This window comes from Cetorhinus maximus, chromosome 7 (genome assembly GCF_964194155.1).
Source record: "Cetorhinus maximus chromosome 7, sCetMax3.hap1.1, whole genome shotgun sequence".
In the NCBI taxonomy this organism is placed as follows: domain Eukaryota; kingdom Metazoa; phylum Chordata; class Chondrichthyes; order Lamniformes; family Cetorhinidae; genus Cetorhinus; species Cetorhinus maximus.
The window spans coordinates 92,164,038-92,182,294 of NC_135885.1; the positions used below are offsets into that span (position 1 = coordinate 92,164,038).

The following is an 18,257-nucleotide window of genomic DNA, read 5'->3' on the forward strand; positions in this document are numbered from 1 at the left end:
TGATTTGAACCACTTCAACTTTTTTGTTGTTAATTGCTAACATTCTCCTAATGGTGTATTTTTTCTCCTTTATTCTTTGTTGATGATTTTGTTTAAGATAAAGCTTGTAATGTATAAGAAAGAGCTGCAAAATGATCTGTACTGGTGATGCTTGAGATGTTCCCCCCACGCACCCCCCTCCCAATACTGTGTTGGATCAAGTCCCAGAAAATACTGTCAGACCTACCAACCTGCTAAATCCCTTTGAAACCCAAATCTCTAACACCACAGATTGCATTTGTAGTGTTCGGCATACTGAGTCCTCAATTGCAACTCTGTGCCACCATATTGTGATATTAAGAAAATCCCAAGTGTTTTCCCATACTGGGGGCAAATTGCAGAGACAGCCACCCTGGTACACTTTTACACCCTTCCTAGTTGACTGGTTTCAGCTTATCATTCAGCAAAGTCTTGAACAGATTGTCCATCCGCAATCGCCTGGAAACGACAATCCTTGGAAGGGAAAGCAGTAGAGATTCCTTTAAAAAGAGAGCATCTTACTTTTTAAAAAAATGCTCTGTACACATGGAAACACTCTGAGCCTAATCTCGGAGTGTCCATATTATTAAATCAGTGTTGGTGTTTTTTCTCTCATTCCAACAAGAATACATAAAAGAGAAAATTTTAGGATGAATACAAATTATGAAAATAACAAGCATATAATTCTGTTTATTTCTCATGTTTTCTCTCTTTGAGATCATAGCAAATGTGCATTTCCTTAACAGTGCAGCACAGATTTGCCAGTCATGCCCGGGAAGAGTACCGTAAACTGGCCAACATGCACAGAAACATGGAAAAGCTTTACCATGATTTGATGCGCTACTTTGTTATCAATCCAAAGAAAGTCACGACAGAGGAGCTTTTTAGTGATATCAGTAATTTCAGGTCCATGTTCATGGTATGTTCATGTGGTATATGAAACCCTGTGAAGACAAAGGAACAAGCACTCCAAATTTATCTTACAAGTTATTTTGTGATAGCATTCGTGCAACATTTTGTTCCATTACATTTTATTAATAGAGGAATGTTTAACACTGGGAAATGGACCCCCGACCACGATCGGCCCCCTGAAAGGCCCGCTGAAAGGCTCAGCGCTGCCAGGAGGTGGGCGAGAGGAGGGCGAGCGCTGAAGTCAGCGTGGGTGCGGGGGAGCGCGGAAGGAAAGCTCTCTGAAGGCAGAGAGCTACCTCAGGAAGCTGAAGAATTTAAATGCAAAATATAAAGATTTTAAAAACCGGGAAAAAATGCCCATGCATCAGAATCAGTCACCGAAACATATAGATGATGAAAACCCAGTCTAAACATTTTTAAAAAAAATTAATATCGGAAACCTCATCCCGCCCGTGGATGAGGTTTCCTGAAAAATGCAACGGCCGATTCACCCGCCCGCCAACCATAACGTTGGATGTCAACGAAAGATCTCAGTTAATTACTACTTTAATAGGCCTCTTAATTGTCAGCGGGCATGCCGACCAAAATATCACACGAGTGCGCAATGACGTCAGGACACACCCAACGTCATCATGCACTATTTTATGCTCGAGCATGTCGGGCACGTGCCCACACACCGAGCGAAAAATCTGCCCCTTGTGAACTCATTAGTGTGCGTGTGTGACACTAATGTAACACCTCAGTGTTACTCACCAAAGAGTTTTATCAGACTAAATTTCATGGTTAATTTGCTTTCAGTGCTGAGAAAAGAAAAGCTGTAAGAATATATTTCCGAGCATCAAAGAAGCTTAAGTTACATTGGCACTTATGCTCTAGTATAAAATAAGAGCCTGCCTTCAAGTAGTAATCAGCTTCAAAACTGTTCTCCCCTTAGCTTACTGAGTAACTGAAGCCAATATTTATGACAGCGGTGTTTATTGCCTCACAAATGAAATCATAAAGAGTGTTATCCCCGTTTTTGTTCACAATTTCATATTTGATACAATTCCTAAGAAGCAGGAGGAAAAGCAGGCCATTCACCCCTGCAAATTTGCTCCGCCATTCAGTACGATCATCTTTTAACCTTCATTCATTTTACTGAAGCAAGCCATCAAAGAAAACACAAAGCGGAGGGAGGCAGAAGAAAAACTGAGATATGCCAAACTGGCTAAAGAGAAAGCCGAGAAAGAAAAATGGGATAGGCAACAAAAGAAAAGGCATCTACTGGAGAAGAATTCAGGTAAGAAAAAGCACACATTCAACTATTAAAAAGAATAGGAAAAGAAAAGAAGTATTCAATATTTTTAGGCTGTCACTAACTAATTTAATAGAGTGTGCACTATACATCACAATGATTTGATCATCAAGAAAAAATAGATTGAATTCATCCTAGTTGTAGATTAACTGCATTTTCATGGGACTCTTAATAAGTTGCACAAATTCCACTTTATTTAGTTTTCTCAAACCACGTAATACACATCTGCTTTGGTAATGTTATGTAGCCTTTCCTCATTCAATTTCAGGCTTTGTAAATTGGAAAAATCTGTTGAGAATGTTGTGCGCAATGAATATGAACTATCAGGAAGATTTCCAAAGCAGTTTGGTCTGATTCTAACTCAATCTAAGCAGCAGCAAATAATATTTTGACTGCAGTAAAAGTCAATTTGTATCCAATCATTTGATCATTTTGTCAATCTTGTGAAGAGAGCATGAGGAGGTTGCAGATGGATATAGATGGGTTGAGTGAGTGGGCAAAGATCTGGCAAATAGAGTTTAATGTGGGAAAATGTTAAGTTGTTCACTTTAGCAGGAAGAACAAAAAAGCAGAGTATTACTTAAACGGAGAATGGCTGCATAGTTCTGAGGTGTAGAAGGATCTAGGTGTTCTAGTACACCTAGTACAAAAAGTTTGTATGCAGGTACAGCAAGTAATTAAGAAGGCTAATGGAGTGCTTCCTTTATTACGAGAGGGACTGAACATAAAAGTAAGGATGTTATGCTTCAGTCATACACGGCATTGGTGAGAGCTCACCTCGAGTACTGTGCGCAGTTTTGGTCTTCTTATTTAAGGAAGGATGTAAATGCATTGAAGGCAGTTCAAAAGTGGTTTACTAGATTGATACCTGGAATGAGTGGGTTGTCTTATGAGGAAAGATTGGACAGACCAGGCTTGTTCCACTGGAGTTTAGAAGAGTGAGGGGTGATTTGATTGAAGTATACAAGGTCCTGAACGGCCTTGACAAGGTGGATGTCGAAAGGATGTTTCCCCTTGTGGGTGAGTCCAGAACTAGGGGGCACTGTTTTAAAATTAGGGGTCGCCCTTTTAGGACAGAGATGAGAAGAAAATTTTTCTCTCAGAGTGTTGTGCAACTTTGGAACTTTCTGCCTCAGAAGGCAGTGGAGGCGGGGCCATTGAATATTTTTAAAGCAGAGATAGATAGATTTTTGTTAGGCAAGGGAATCAAAAGGTTATTGGGGTCAGATGAGACTGTGGAAATCGAAACACAAGAAGGTCAGCCATGATCTTGTTGAATGGCGGAGCAGGCTTGAGGGGCCAAATGGTCTATTCCTGTTCCTATTTCTTATTTTCTTAACATAGAATCTTTAAAAGCAAGCATTTTTTAATCTCATGTTTATGTTTAGTTACTTTCTCCGTAACCATAACTGGTGATGTTGACTGAGGACTATGACACATTTTAGGAGTGAGTTTGGATGAACTTTTGAATCCAAATCCTCATTAGAATTAATTATACTTTACTTCTTTCCCTTACCCCTGCTGCGAGACAGCCATCATGTCTCTGCATTACATGGTTATACGAAAAGATAAAACAACTTAAATAAGTAGAAGCCAAGAAGAAACCAATCAGTAAGACTGTCAACAAATTACTTGCTTCCACCACGAACAAGCTCCTTTTTTGTTGAGCTAAAAAGATCAGTATAGCTCCCTATTTCTCTGTTAGCATAATGCACATTCATCTTGCATTTAATTGCTGTGTGTTTTTATTCATTCGTGGGATGTGGATGTCACTGGGTAGGCCAGCATTTATTGCCTATCCCTAATTTCCCTTGAGAAGATGGTGGTGAGCTGCCTTCTTGAACCACTGCAGTCCATGTGGTGTAGGTACACTGATAGTGCTGTTAGGGAGGGAATTCCAGGATTTTGACCCAGTGACAGTGAAGGAGTAGTGATATATTTCCAAGTCAGGATGGTGAGTGGCTTGGAGGGGACTTCCAGGTGGTGGTGTTCCCACGTGTTGGCTGACCATGTCCTTATAGATAGTAGCGGTTGTGGGTTTGGAAGATGCTGTCTAGGGACCCCTTTAAGAGTTCTTGCAATGCATCTTGTAAATGGTACACACTGCTGCCACTGTTCATTGGTGGTGGAGGGAGTGAATGTTTGTGGATGAGGTGCGAATCAAGTGGGCAGCTTTGTCCTGGATAGTGTCAAGCTTGAGTGTTGCTGGAACTGCGCGCATTCAGGCAAGTGGAGAGTATTCTATCACACTTCTTGTAGATGGTGGACAGCCTTTGAGGGGTCAGGAGGTGAGTTACTCACCACAGAATTCCTAGCCTCTGACCTGCTCTTGTAGCCACATTATTAACATGGCTAGTCCAGTTCAGTTTCTGGTCAATGGTTTGATCATGTGAATCTATTCTTTTCTTTGGTTCTGTATCCTATCAATGCCACGTGGTCCTTTCATCCTGCGTAAATTGTAATTACAGATATGTTTCTTCCGCAGGGCTATCCGGTGTTCTAATAACATAGAAACAGGAGTAGGCCATTCAGCCTCTCAAACCTGTTCAGCCATTCAACTAAATCAAGAGTGATCTGTATCTTAACTTTATCTGCCCACCTTGGTTAAGTAAACCTTAATACTCTTGCAAAACAAATGTCCAAGAGTATCTGTTTTTAAATTTTCAATTGGCCTAGCCTCAACAGCTTTTTGGTGGGAGACAGTTCCCAGATGTCCACTACCCTTAGTGTGAAGAAGTGCTTGCTCACATCACCACTGAATAGCCTAGCTCTACTTTGAAGGTTATGCCTCCTTGTTCTGAAATTCCTCACCAGAGGAAATAGTTTTTCTAAATCTAACCTATCAATTCCTTTAATCATCTTAAACACCACAAATTGGCCATTATTAATCATCTAAACTCAGGAATGTAAGCCTAGTCTGTGCAACCTGCCCTCAAAATTTAACCCTTTAGACCCCAGTATCTTTTTGGTGCATTTGTATTGCACTCCTTTCAAGGCCAATATATCCTCTTGAGGTACAGTGACCAGTACTGAACATAGTATTCCAAATGGAGTCTAACCAGAACTTATTTAATTTTAACATAACTTCCACCCCTTTGTGTTCCCATTTTAGATAAAGCCCAATATTTCATTGGTCTTTTTAGTTATTTTTGGTATCTTTTCACTAGCTTCTAGTGATTTCTGTACTTGGACCTCTAAATCTCCCTGTTCTTCTACAGTTCGTAGGTTCTCACCATTTAGAAAATACTCTCATATGCCTGTCTTAGATTCAAGTAAATGACCTCATACTTACCCAGACAGAACTCCACCTGCCACTGCTTTGCGCACCAACTGAATCTGTCAGTGGTCCTTTGCAACTTTCTGTTTCCACCTATACTATTTACTGTGTCACCTAACTTGGTGCTATTAGAAAATTTGGATACATAGTTCTCTATTCTTCATCTGAGTCATTTATAAATATAGTGAAAGGTAGTACATGCAACTAGATTAGTGATTGCGGTTCCCTGAAGCCTGGAAAGCAGTAGGCAGTGACATGCCTCCAACTACCTTAAGCCCAGAAGACATATTGCAATAGAAACTTGTTTGCGTTTCATCTATTTTCAGGCACAAATTTGGTGTTCCATTCGCAAAATTCTCAATGGGAGATCCCATGTTAGAAGTGCACACAAAATGCAGGGGCAGTCATATTTGTTATGCTTCTTCAGCTTCATGGGCAGCCACCTGAAATGAAAGCTGGGCTAATTAAAACACTTAAATAATGGTCCTGCACTTGTATTAAGACCTTAGCAAAGCAACGTGGAGGGTTGATGAGGATGATGCAGTTGATTTTGTGCACATGGGCTTTCAAAAAGTTTGATGAAGTACTGCCTAATAGACTCTAGCAAATTGAAGCCCCAAGAGTTGAAGAAGTGGACGCAGGCATACGAAATTGACTAACGGACAGAAAGCAGAGAGTAATGGTGAGCAGTTGTTTTTCAGACTAGAGAGCAGTCTACAGTGCTGTCCCACAATGGTCAGTACAGTAAGTCCTCACTTTAAGTCGCCCAGTTTAACATTGTTTATTCTTTAGGGCCTCTTTTTCTGATTTGCGTCACCATTTTTGCTCTTACATTGGTTGCACTCTGGTCCCCCTCCCTGAGTACTGCACTCTAGACCAGCCGTCACTATGTTCTGATTTCGGCGCTGCCACCACTGTCATCATAGACCGAGACCCAAGATCCAGTAGTGCAGGGAGTCTGACCCAGATGCTCAGCCAGGGCAGTCACTGACACCCGGAAAGGTGCCATGACAGCTCAGGATGAGAAGCTGCCGACTGGGTGGTGGGTGAGAAGGGAGAACCCTGGCTCAATCAGCACTCACCCAGGGCTCAATCAGCAGCCTCGTACAGGGGCTCACTCCCTTGCAAATAGTCAGGAAGGTGTCCAGGCTCCATGTCAAGGGGCAGCCTCAAAGAGAGAAGACAGAGTGGGAAACGAGAGTGAGAGAGAGACAGACTGGGAAAAGAAAGCAAACAAGAAGTTGAGCTGAGTTTCAGGAGCGCTGTGGGTGAGACACAGAATTTGTGCTACTCAGGGCTTGTTTGGGCGATTTAATGTTGTTTAATTTGAATTTATACAGAACTTATGTTATATTCAGTGACTTGTTTTATTTTGCATGTTATTCCAGCTGGGAATGCACAGTGCTGCGTATATCTTTTGTTATGACATGGCAGGTGGTATTTGCCAAGCTGACCAAATCCCAAAGGGAAACTTGGCTACGCTATCACAACAATTTTGCAATTTGTATTTATTACAAGAAGGTTTGTGCACTGAAGTCAGAAATAATGAGTCCACTACCGCCTTTAAAGATTTTAAAGATTAAATTAAAACATTTATTAACAGAAGAAAATAAGCTACACACCTCACCCCACCCCCACAAGGGCCATCTGTCACTTGCTCATGTTGTTATTTCCAGAGTGCTTACCCTTGTCCTGCTATTATCACACTCTGCTTTCTGACCTTAATGCCACCATCAGTACCTCCTTTAGCCAGTATCACTATCATTAACACCCCTTAATTCTTCTGCCCAAGACATCTCTGGCAATCTCTCCTTTGCCTCCATCTATCAGTGGCCTTCTATCCAGCTTCACCTGCTCCACCCCCCTTAAACGGTATAAATTTAATTACACTTTTACTTTTCTTTAGCTCTGAAGAAGAGTCATAAGGACTCGAAACATTAACTATGTTTTTTTTTCTCTCCACAGATGCTGTTAGACCTGCTGAGTTTTTCCAGCATTTTCTGTTTTTGTTTTAGATTTCCAGCATCCACAGTATTTTGCTTTTGGCTTTTAACATAACCTTGGTTACTGGAACAGGAAACTTCTCCCTGGTGGCTAGAGGCTTTTTCCACAAATCTGCTTCACACAGTGCACCTTTCAAGACCTCACACGGCCACTCCACAAATAACTTTCCATCTTTCTTTAAATATATTTATCCTTTTTAATCAGTAAATCTCATTGTTTCAGCCTTTCTTTGAAAGCTAATTTTCCCAGAATATAAAAATCTTTCATGTTCTCATTATGGCCAGCATATTTGAGAAAAATAAACTTAATAATGTTGCCTTACTTATCATGCCAGTTGTAAACATCTTATCATGTCCCTTTGAAAATCAAACAACCTCTCAACTTATCTAAAATGTAAATTCCATTCACACTGTATCTGCTGAGACTTTATCCTACCTTACCCATCTCCATTTCAAATGCCTGTTTTACACCTAACCCCTTTTGATGATTCCAACCTTGCAGTTTGACTGTCTGCAGTTTAATTAAACTAGACACACACACAAACATACATACACATAGCCCCCATAAGCCTGCTTCAGTATCCCACAGTAATATTAGGGGGAGAAAAAAAATCATTTACAATAGTACAGTATTTCAACTCGTACATTGATTTTTCTGGGCAAGAAATATCCGAAGGAACTAACTCTGGCTTTAACATTGATTCCTATGGGAACCCAAAATTCACTTAAAGTTGTGTCACTTAGGGCTGTATCTTCCCGTCGGTGAGCGGGGGCGGGGCCCACTCACCGACGCGTAAAATGACGCGGGGATCCCGACGTCACAGCGCGTTATTCAGACTTTCAGTTCGGCAGGGGTGCATCCAAGTCAGCTGCGCGCCCGCCGACCTGTCAACGGCCTATTAAGGCCATTAACGAAGTAGTTGAAGTCATTAATGGACCTGCCCGTCCAACCTTAAAGTTGGCGGGAAGGCCAGGAGCCCTGGCGGGCTTCTGATAAAACTTGAAACGTCATCCACGGGCGGGATGAGGTTTCATGAGGATTTTAAAATCTCACACTATTTTAAAATAAAAGTTATGGACATGTCTCAACTCGTGACAGTGTCACATGAGGGGACATGGCAGGGAAATTTTTTTCTCAGCTTTATTTAAAGTTTAAAATGTGAGCTGATCTCCCTGAGGCAGCACTTTGTCGCAATGAGAACTGTGCGCTCTTCCGCGCGCATGTATGAAAGAGCGCACTCCCTGCATAGCTCCCTGGCGGACGTCACACTGGGCGGGTCTTAATTGGCCCACTCACGTAAAATGGCGGTGTGCCCCCAAGCAGGGGTTCCAATTGGAAGCCCGCCCATCTGCTCCCGCACGCCCCCCTCCCCCCCACGACGGAGGAAAAATGTTGCCCTTAAAGCCACAATTTTCAGGAATGCAACCACAACTTTAAGTAAGGACTTATATATTCGGACTGTTCTTTTTGATATGTATTAATGATCTGGGTGTAGGCACACAGGGTATAATTTCAAAGTTTGCAGATGACATGAAATTGAGAAATGTAGTTAACAGTGAGGAGGGTAGAGCCTACTTCAGGAAGACATCAGATAGGCTGGTGAAATGGTAGACAAATGTCAGATGAAATTCAATGCAATGAAGTGATGCATTTTGGAAAGACGATTGGGGCAATATCAGCTAAATGGTGCAACTTTAGCGGTGGGATGCAGGTGCAAAGAGGCCTCAAGGTTAGTGTACAGAAATCTTTGAAAGTGGCAGGGCAAGTTGAGAAGACTGTTTGAAAAGCATACTCTTTTACATATATAAAGTACAAAAGCAAGGAAGCCATGCTAAGCCTTCCTAAGTCACTGGTAAGGCTTCATCTAGACTTCTATGTTCAATTCTAGCTCCTTGCTTTAGGAATTGTGTCAAGGCCTTGGAGAGGGTACAGAAGTGACTTATTTTTACATCACCATGGATGAGGGATTTCAGTTATATGGAGAAAGTAGAGAAGCTGGTATTTTTCTCCTTAGAACAGAGAACATTAAAGGGGACAGTTAATAGAGACATTCAAAATCATGAAGGGTTTTGATAGAATAAATAAAGAGAAATTGGCAGGAGAATCCATAACCAGACGATACAGATTTAAGGTATTTGGCCAAAGAGCCAAAGGTGAGATGAGGAGAATATTTTTTATGCAGTGAGTTATAATGATCTGAAATGCTCTGCAAGAAATTGTGGTGGTAGCAGATTTACAATGATAACTTTCGAAACTGAATTGGACATACACTTAAAGGGGTGAAAATTGCAGCATTATGGGGAAAGAACAGGGTAGTAGGTGGAATTGGAAAGCTCTTTCTAAGAACCTGCACGGGCCTGATGAGCTGAATGACCTCCTGCACTGTAAGATTCTATGATTCTAGCCATACAGGGAAAGATAAGAATGTTGCTGCAATTATCATTGAGGCTGCTACACCTAGGGGAACAGCTATCACAGAAGTAAACACAGCAGAACAGGCATGCACACATTCAAAGAGAACTGCAAAGGAAGCAAGGGATAAAAATACACCACTCGCCTGTCATATTGAGTAAGACATGCTGGCGTGCAACACCTGTATGCTGTAAGGCTTGAGGTGGCTGAACTTAAGCAGGCATGCAGTCTGCCCAATGTCACCTGTTGCAGCTGGAATTGGTACCAAACACCAATGCATCAGGTTATGGTGGCCCTCCACATAAATGGCACAGGTTTATTCCATACAACAACAGGTGACAGTACATCAATCAGTTTTCTTGTCCATTTCATAATCAAACAGATGACAATACCCTCTTTGCACCTTCCCAATGCAGGCTGTTTATCAGGAAGACAGAGCTGTCAGATTTGCCCACAGGTGCAAGGTGTCATTGACTACACATCTGCTGCCCTACTCTGTCCATGCCAAGCACCAGTCATGTTCTATAACAGGAAAGGTTCTACTCACTAAAAGCTCAGCTCATTTGTGAGCAGTGAATAATGCCTGTGTATGGGTTCCTGGCAGTAGTCATGGTGCCTTCAAACTGCATCACTTCTCAATACCTTGTTTTCCACCCAGACAAGCTGGTTCCACGGAGGCAGGTTGGGTAGATGGATGTAACACATCCTTCATCACGCATGCCTAGAATGGCGGCAAGCAGTGAGATACATTGAGCTTGCATCAAGAAAACCCTAGGCATTAATAGACAAAGAATCTGGTGCCCGAACTAACCCTGTAGGATTCTGCAATATAGGTATGGAGCGAGTGCATAGATTTGTAGATTTTTGCTGTGTGCAATAGTTATGCAATTCAGAGGGATCAAGCCTTGCAGCCAACACAGGAGGAAAAGGTGGAGGAAGATGAAGGGAACAAGGAAGAAGACTGAAAATGTTAGAAATACTCAGAAAGTCAGGAAGGATCTGTGGAGCGATAAACAGAGTTAACATTTCATGTCAATGATCTTTCATTGGTCAGGATGATGAAAGGTCATTGAGCAGAAACATTAACTCTTTCTCCTTCCAGCAATGCTTTCTGACCTGTTGAGTATTTTGAGAATTTTCTGTTGTTATTTCAGGTTTCCAGCATCACAGTGTTTTGCTTTTCTGTTTCAATGAGGAAGAAGAGATGGGTCCCCTGGGAGGTTGGAGGCACTTGAGATGGCCATGGTGGGCAACCTCAATCAACTCTGGCCCTTGAAGGCTCAGCTGGACACTGTTCTGCCTCAGCATAGGTGGGGGAAGTCTAGGCCAGATGGCTCCGTGGAGAAAAGGCATTGAGTCAGAAATTGGCAGGGGTGTAGGCATGTTGCCATCCTGAGAGAGAGCAGCATGAGCTTCTCCTGTAGAACCAATGGGACGTGGTATCGGGGAGGGGGTGGCGGTTGGGAGTGTGCGCCAACATTCCCACTACTTACTTTGCATGAGAACAGTGAAGGAGTGTCCTGATACTCTGGAAGCCCCTCTCTAAGCACTCCTTCATGAATTGAAAACCTGAAGAAGTACTTGGCCCCAGAATAACAATGGTATCAGCCTAAGCTCCCAGCTCCATCATTGTGGGCTGCATTACAGTGTTCACTGAGTTGACCACACACTCCATGGTTGACTGCATGATTTGAATGTGTGCTCATGACCCCACAAAAGCTAGAGTTGGACTTCTTCATGCTCTCTGCCATTAAATGTAAGCTTGCTGAAAGGCTGCCCAGAGCACTTAAAGGCCCTGGTGTACAGGACAAATCTTTTAATGTAGATTGTGTCCTTGGGTTTTCATCTGTGTCCTCTGCAGCAGAGTTAAGATGTGAGATGTCTCTCCAGCAAGCTGTTGTTTTGGGCATCGCATCCTTCTCCACATGTTCCTGTGCATTTGTGTGCGGTGAATCTTTCATTGCTTATCCTGTTAAGTGTGTGTTTGCATACTGAGTTGGTGGTTGATAAGTTGAGCGTAAGTGTTGTTTTGTCATCATTCGTGTTGCTCTATTCCATATTCTCAGCCTTTGGGCATTGTGAATTTGTTTCACTTAGAAGAGGAAAGAAAGTTGTGGATTAACATTTAGGACAGAGTTTTCACTGACCTGACCCTTACCTTAACTCCACAGCATGTTAGTGACATCAGTGATCAGTTCCCTACCCAGCAACCCAGACTCAGCTTCGGTCTTCTAATTGGGAGGGCAGCTGGTCCCTGACTATGGTAGCAGCAGATAAATCCATGCCAGGACTGGGTTTGATCAGGATGGGACAAAAGCAGTTCAATTGAGGAAGGAGGGGTGTTCAATTGGAGTGGGATGAGGAGGGCCATCTTGGGGGTTGAATGAAGGGAGCTCTTAATCTTAGGGAGAGCAGTTTGGTCCTTAGTGGAAAATCAGAGGCCTCGAAGAGGGGTGATTGGAGCCATGTTTGGGGCGGTATGGAGGGTTCCAGACCTGGCGGGGTTTGGAGATAAAGAGGAATCCGTGCCTGATGGGGATGCAGAGATTGAGGCCTGGTGGTGGTGGGAGGGATCAGGGACAGATGTGGATGAGGTGATCAGGGCCTGACAGGAGTAGGGGAAAGGTGATCCAATGCCTGCAGCAAAGGTCAGTATTGGGAGCAGGGGGGCCTTAATCGCGGAGTCTCCTCACCCAGGGCCCTGATCCACAGTAAGTCCTTGCCTTGAGGAAGCTGCCAGTTTCCCCATGGCTCAGGAAACCAGTCTAGCAGCTGTAAAATTCTTTAAAAATTAATGAAAATAAGGCTGTGAGCCTCATTATCATGTTTAAAGTTGCAACCAGCCTCATTAGGTCGGGTTGGCTGCCTTCCCACCTTCCAGAACCAGTTACAGCTGCAAATGGGTGGATTGGATGCAGGTTTAAGACACAAAGGAGAATTAATTGACTTTAGCTGACCCAAGCCCATCCATTTTTGTCAATTTCACAGCCCCACCCCCGCCATAGTGTCAAGGATGAGCGAAAACAGATGAGTGGCTGCACTTTGCCAGGATTAAGGCTGGATTTTCACTCTGAGGCAGGATGCAGGAGGTGGGAAATTTCCCGGCTCAATGCACTCACATCAGGAAAATGTGCCCCAAATGGCATGGGTATGAGCTGCATGGACATGGGCTCCCAACCCCAGCCTCAAGGACTGCCGTGTGCCAAGGTAGGCTGTTTAAAAGGCCTGCCTCAGTTTTCTGCCTCTTAAAACCCACTTCTTTGACCAACCTCCTGGTAAGTCCTCCGAATCTCTCTCTCTATAAGGTGTCAGCCATTGCTCAGTTGGTTGCACTCTCATTGCTGAATCAAAAGGCTGTGGGTTAATGTCCCACGCAGAACTTGAGCACAAAAATCAAGGCTGATACTCCAGTGCAGTACTGAGGGAGTGTTGCACTGCCCAGCCATCCTTCAGATGAGACATTAAACCGACGTCCCATCTGCCCTTTCAGATGGACATAAGAAATTTCATGATACTATTTCAAAGAAGAACAAGGGAGGTTACCCCAGCATCCTAGCCAATATTTATTCCTCAATCAATATCACAAAGTCACACAAAAAAAGACCCGGTCAATATCACATTTCTGTTGAGCTTGCTGTGGTCAAATTGGCTGCTATATTTCTTACATGACAAAAGAGACTAGACCTCAAAAGGTTGTAAAACACTTCTGGACATCTTGTGAAAGGCCCCATTTAAATTCAGGTCTTTTGTTTTAACCTTTTGGTAATTCCTCCTAATCTCTTTTTATGGCTCAGCATCTGTTCTCTTCATGCCTCTTTGAATTGCCTAGCCTTTATATTGAATAATTCATCATTTTTAACACAAAAAAACTTTGAATTATCAGCAGGCTGCATGAAGAAGCTCTAATGTTCAACTGACATCTACACTGGAAGTAAATGTTAGTCAGTATTGGTTAACAATTAACAAAAAATATCAAGATGCTAATGTGGGGTTATGTAAGTTTTTCCACCTGCATTTCTTGAACATTAGGTGTTCATCACTTAAAGCACTGCCCTTTCATCTTGCTGAAGAACAGATTTCTGATTTTGTTACGCCAGGTACGCTCACACTAACTTTCCAATTCATCCAAAAAAATGAGGATTTAAGAAAGAAAATTCTGTTAAATTTAAAGGTCTAAACTTTTTTTTAGATAATCACATATAGGAAAAGCCTATTTTTCCACTAAACGATTTTCACAAAGTCATGGAGACTAAGCATATATTTAAAAATGAAGGATGGGGCGCAGATTCAGAAGTCCCTCCCTCGTTTCCAACAGATTTCATTTTTGCTAGCAGGGGAGAGCGGGTGGGTTGTAACTCACACAGGGTGAAACCCAAACTCAGCAGAGCCATTTGAACTCAGTGCCGAGTGCAAACAGACCCCATTTTGCTGGAGCAAGGGCTTTAACCCGCAGTGTGGGAGTGACAAACTTTTAGAGTCGTCATGAATGCTCTTTCTTGTAGGATAAATAAGGTTTGTAGCGCTAGCAAGTTACCTAAATCCCCAACATTTTAAAAATTAAAAACCAGCCTTTTAAAATTTTGGAGAAAAAAAACAGCCTACCTCTGTCAGTGAGAGTTGAAAAACTCTGTTCTAGCAGCTAAAATGGCTCTATATTGACATTCCCCAAGGGCCATAATTATATCATTATTAATGGCTGTTTTTTCCCACAATCTACAATTATCATAGCAGGGGGTGGTAAGTGCACTGTTTGTTTGACAACTCAAAGAGGCTATTAAAAGATTAGCTGTCTTTGAAAGTTTTGAATGGGCTTCCATGAATGGGAGTGTCTGTGTCTTATAGTGAAAGCTGTAAGATACTTAGATCTTTATTTTATCGCACCATAGCTCCTAAGGGCTGCTCACTGTATACTGGGTGAATTGGCATGGATGGTGTAAAGGCAAAGGGTGGTGGATGGGGAACATTGGTTGGCACGAGTTGGCTTTAAGTTAGCATGGGGGCTATAAGGAGCCTCCATGGATCATGGGCATGAATTGGCATGGAGGATATGAGGGCCTTGGGGCTGTGTGGGGACATGAGTTGTCATGGATGGAGCATGGGGAGTGCGTGGGGAGGTGATGGGGTGTGACAGATGAGAGCTAGGGCCCTAATATTTAACAAAACAAATGGGACAAAGCCCCAGAGAACTGAGGTGGGCCTTTTTAGCAGCCCCTGTGGCCACCTCTGATCTGCATTCAGGGGCAGCGGGCCCGACTCCATCCGCACCCGCCGCCAGAGAGAAAATCATGCCATTAGGGGCACTTGTAAAATCCGGAGCAATATTAAATGGTGTGGAAGATGGAGATATCAGAACAATACATTGCAAATATTGCTATTCCTTGACATGGGTTGAGACACAATATTGGCATAGCGTTGGACAAGTTCTGCATTACATCTAGCTGTGTGCTTCATGAACATATAAGAAGGAAACATTTTTATCACCCATTGCTGAGCTATACTGGAAACGTTTGTTACAAAGTATATATTTGTTGATAATTAATTCCTTCAGTTTTCTCCCATTAATTGTTCCTTTCAGGGTGCACATCTCCTGCTACCAGTCCACTTTTCCAGTCACATGTTTCAATAGTTGCCCGGGGAATCTCAAAGACTCCCTATATAATTTCCCCCCACCATGGGTAAACTGAGATCAATAATTATATGCAGTTAGGCATCACATTTCAGTCCAACTATTTTATTAAGTATATTTATTTTTCTATTAAATGGGAATGGATTTTTCATGACAGCTCAATAACTTGGAGGGATGTTAACTTGTATTATAAAAGATTCGTTATTTATTAAATAGTAGCAATGGCATAACTATAAAATGGTAATCCTGGACAGACAATGTAGAAATTAAAACAACTCACTCAAAACTTTTATCCAAAAGCAATTCAGATGTAAGGTCAAAATCTGAAAAATTTAATTCTGTTTCTCTTTCCACAGATGCTGCCAGACCTGCTGAGTATTTCCAGCATTTTCTGTTTCTATTTCAAATTCCAAGCTTCCGCAGTATTTTGCTTTTGGATTATTGCATTTTCAGTTGGGACTATCTGTGTGACCTGATTAGATCGCGATACAGTTTTGGAAAATCTGTTACATCAACACATTGTTACATTTATTAAAAAGTAACCATCTGCTTACAAAGATATAATTAACACAGAGCATCAGCAGTCTAAAGGCCTTTAAACTTACTGAATGCTCATTATCTCAGGAATACAGTTATGGCATATTCAGGTCCTTTACACAATACAGATCTTTTTACACAAGTTGTTAGCTGCAAAAAAAATCTTTATATTACATATTTTAATCATCTCACTGCTAGCCAGTTTTCAGTCCTTGATGATGCTGTCTAACCTGAAGTATAACAGATTTCAAAAGAATTTTGAGAGGTCACAGAGGAAGAAAAATATTGTATTTTAACCTTCATGAAGTGAGAATGCACAGCAGTTCAGAAAGTACTATGTGCACAGATTGTATCACTTCATTTGATAATCAGTTAACCCTTGCATCAGGGACAGGCTTGATAGTTGAACAAAACAAGCAGATATTACATTAAATATTATCTAAAATTGCTGAATAATATTGAATGATGCAAGAATTTTATCAACAGCAACGTGGCTTTGCTAATTAGTAGTAAGTAATTTTAAAATGTATATTTGTCAAAGGTTGTTAATGTAACACTATTATCCTGGTGGCTTGGCATTTTTACATAGAAAGCTAGAGGTAAGAACATGAAAAATAGGAGCAGGAGTAGGCCATTTGGCCCTTCAAACCCTGCCCTGCTATTCAATAGGATCATGGCTGATCTAATCATAGTCTCAACTCTACTTTCCTGCCTGTGCCCCCAGAACTGAAATGGTAGTGAATATTCATTGGCTTGCAGGATGCAAAGCCATACTGGCCAATGCAGGGCTTGAACCCATGGCTTTGGCATTATTAGCAGCATGCTCCAACCATTTGAGGTAGCTGCTCGACTGATCCTGAGGACTAATTTCCTCAACTTGCTCTTGTGCATCTTGCAGAGAAATGTAGCAAGCAGAATTGGCAGAGGATTGAGAGCACGTAATCCCATGGTTACAAATGTACAAAAAACAAAAATGCTGCAGAAGCTGGAAATCTGAAACAAAAACAGAAAAAGCCAGAAACACTCAGCAGTTCAGGTATCATCTGTGAAGAGAACAGATAAATTAACATTTCAGGGGTGCACCTTTTATCAGATCAATTGTCTAGCCTGTTGAGTGATTGGACCTTTAAGTGGGAATTAAGCAAGCAGAAGCAATGGAACTAGCATGTGAAGAATTGCACCCCAATACTCTGGTTATAGGGGCAGTTGGCGAGGGTAAAACTGAAATGCGGCTTAACTGAAAACAGTAACATTGGCATAGAAAGGGATTTTGCCACATGCACTTTCCTAACTTATTTCAAGGTTTGGTTAATCGCTTTCACATCAAGTTGTTTTCCAAACCATTCTTAGCAGCTCAGTGCTGGAATTGAAGATCAGCTCCTGGATTAAAAACCTAGACAGTTGATGTCCTTTCGGTAAATGCAAATCGCTTCTTTACAAGATATTAGTGGGCAGTGACTCATTATTTTCATGTGTGCCATTGAAGATCTCTGCAGGGAATACTAATCGATTGGTTTGATTTTATCAGAGTGTAAAGAACCTTATAATGCTGTTAACATGGAGAAAATATATTGTAACATAATTGAAAAATCAATCATTGTGGCATCTCCTTTGTCACACACTTTGAAAACAACATAGGTAGTGGCCAATGGAATTGGCAGTGAATTATTCTGAATTATCTATTTGCTCTTGAATTTAGAGCTTTTTAATAGCATAATTTTGAAAATTGTAATTCACATGGTGAGATTTACTAGTTAAAAAAAGGCAGAATTGCACTAAGTGCAGTGGTGGGTCCAAAAAAAAAGTTTTTCCCACCAGCCACAAGGGCAGGTTTTTGTGCCGTATCATCCACTGCCCGCCTCATTAATTATACAGCCACAGGAAACACGCCATAATGCTGGTGGCGGCTTCTGAATCGCATACCGCGCCATTACCTCACTGTTTGCTCACCCCTGGTGCCATATCTAAACTGCAGCCACACACACAGCACTCAATGCTTGCAGCTCAAGGCTGCTCCAGTGAATCATGGTTCTGAAAGCCAAGAAGAGTTCAGTGACCCGTCACTGGAATGCCTTTTGGAGGCCCTCCATGATCCCTCCACCCCTGCTCTGCCACAGGAGGTCCAGCAATCTCAAAACTCCAGCTTTGGAGGCGGTGGCAGTGGTGGTCTGTGCCAA

The 18,257-nt window shown here is 42.1% G+C and overlaps 1 protein-coding gene across 1 annotated transcript in view; it reads left to right on the forward strand.

Annotated features, from left to right (window-relative positions):
• LOC144682943 (protein diaphanous homolog 3-like) overlaps positions 1–18,257 on the forward strand; it is a 786,894-nt gene that overhangs the window by 620,846 nt on the left and 147,791 nt on the right. The window contains exons 24-25 of the mRNA XM_078545867.1: positions 772–937; positions 2,074–2,209. Coding sequence (XP_078401993.1) covers positions 772–937; positions 2,074–2,209 — 302 coding nt within the window. The remainder of the gene's footprint in view (positions 1–771; positions 938–2,073; positions 2,210–18,257) is intronic.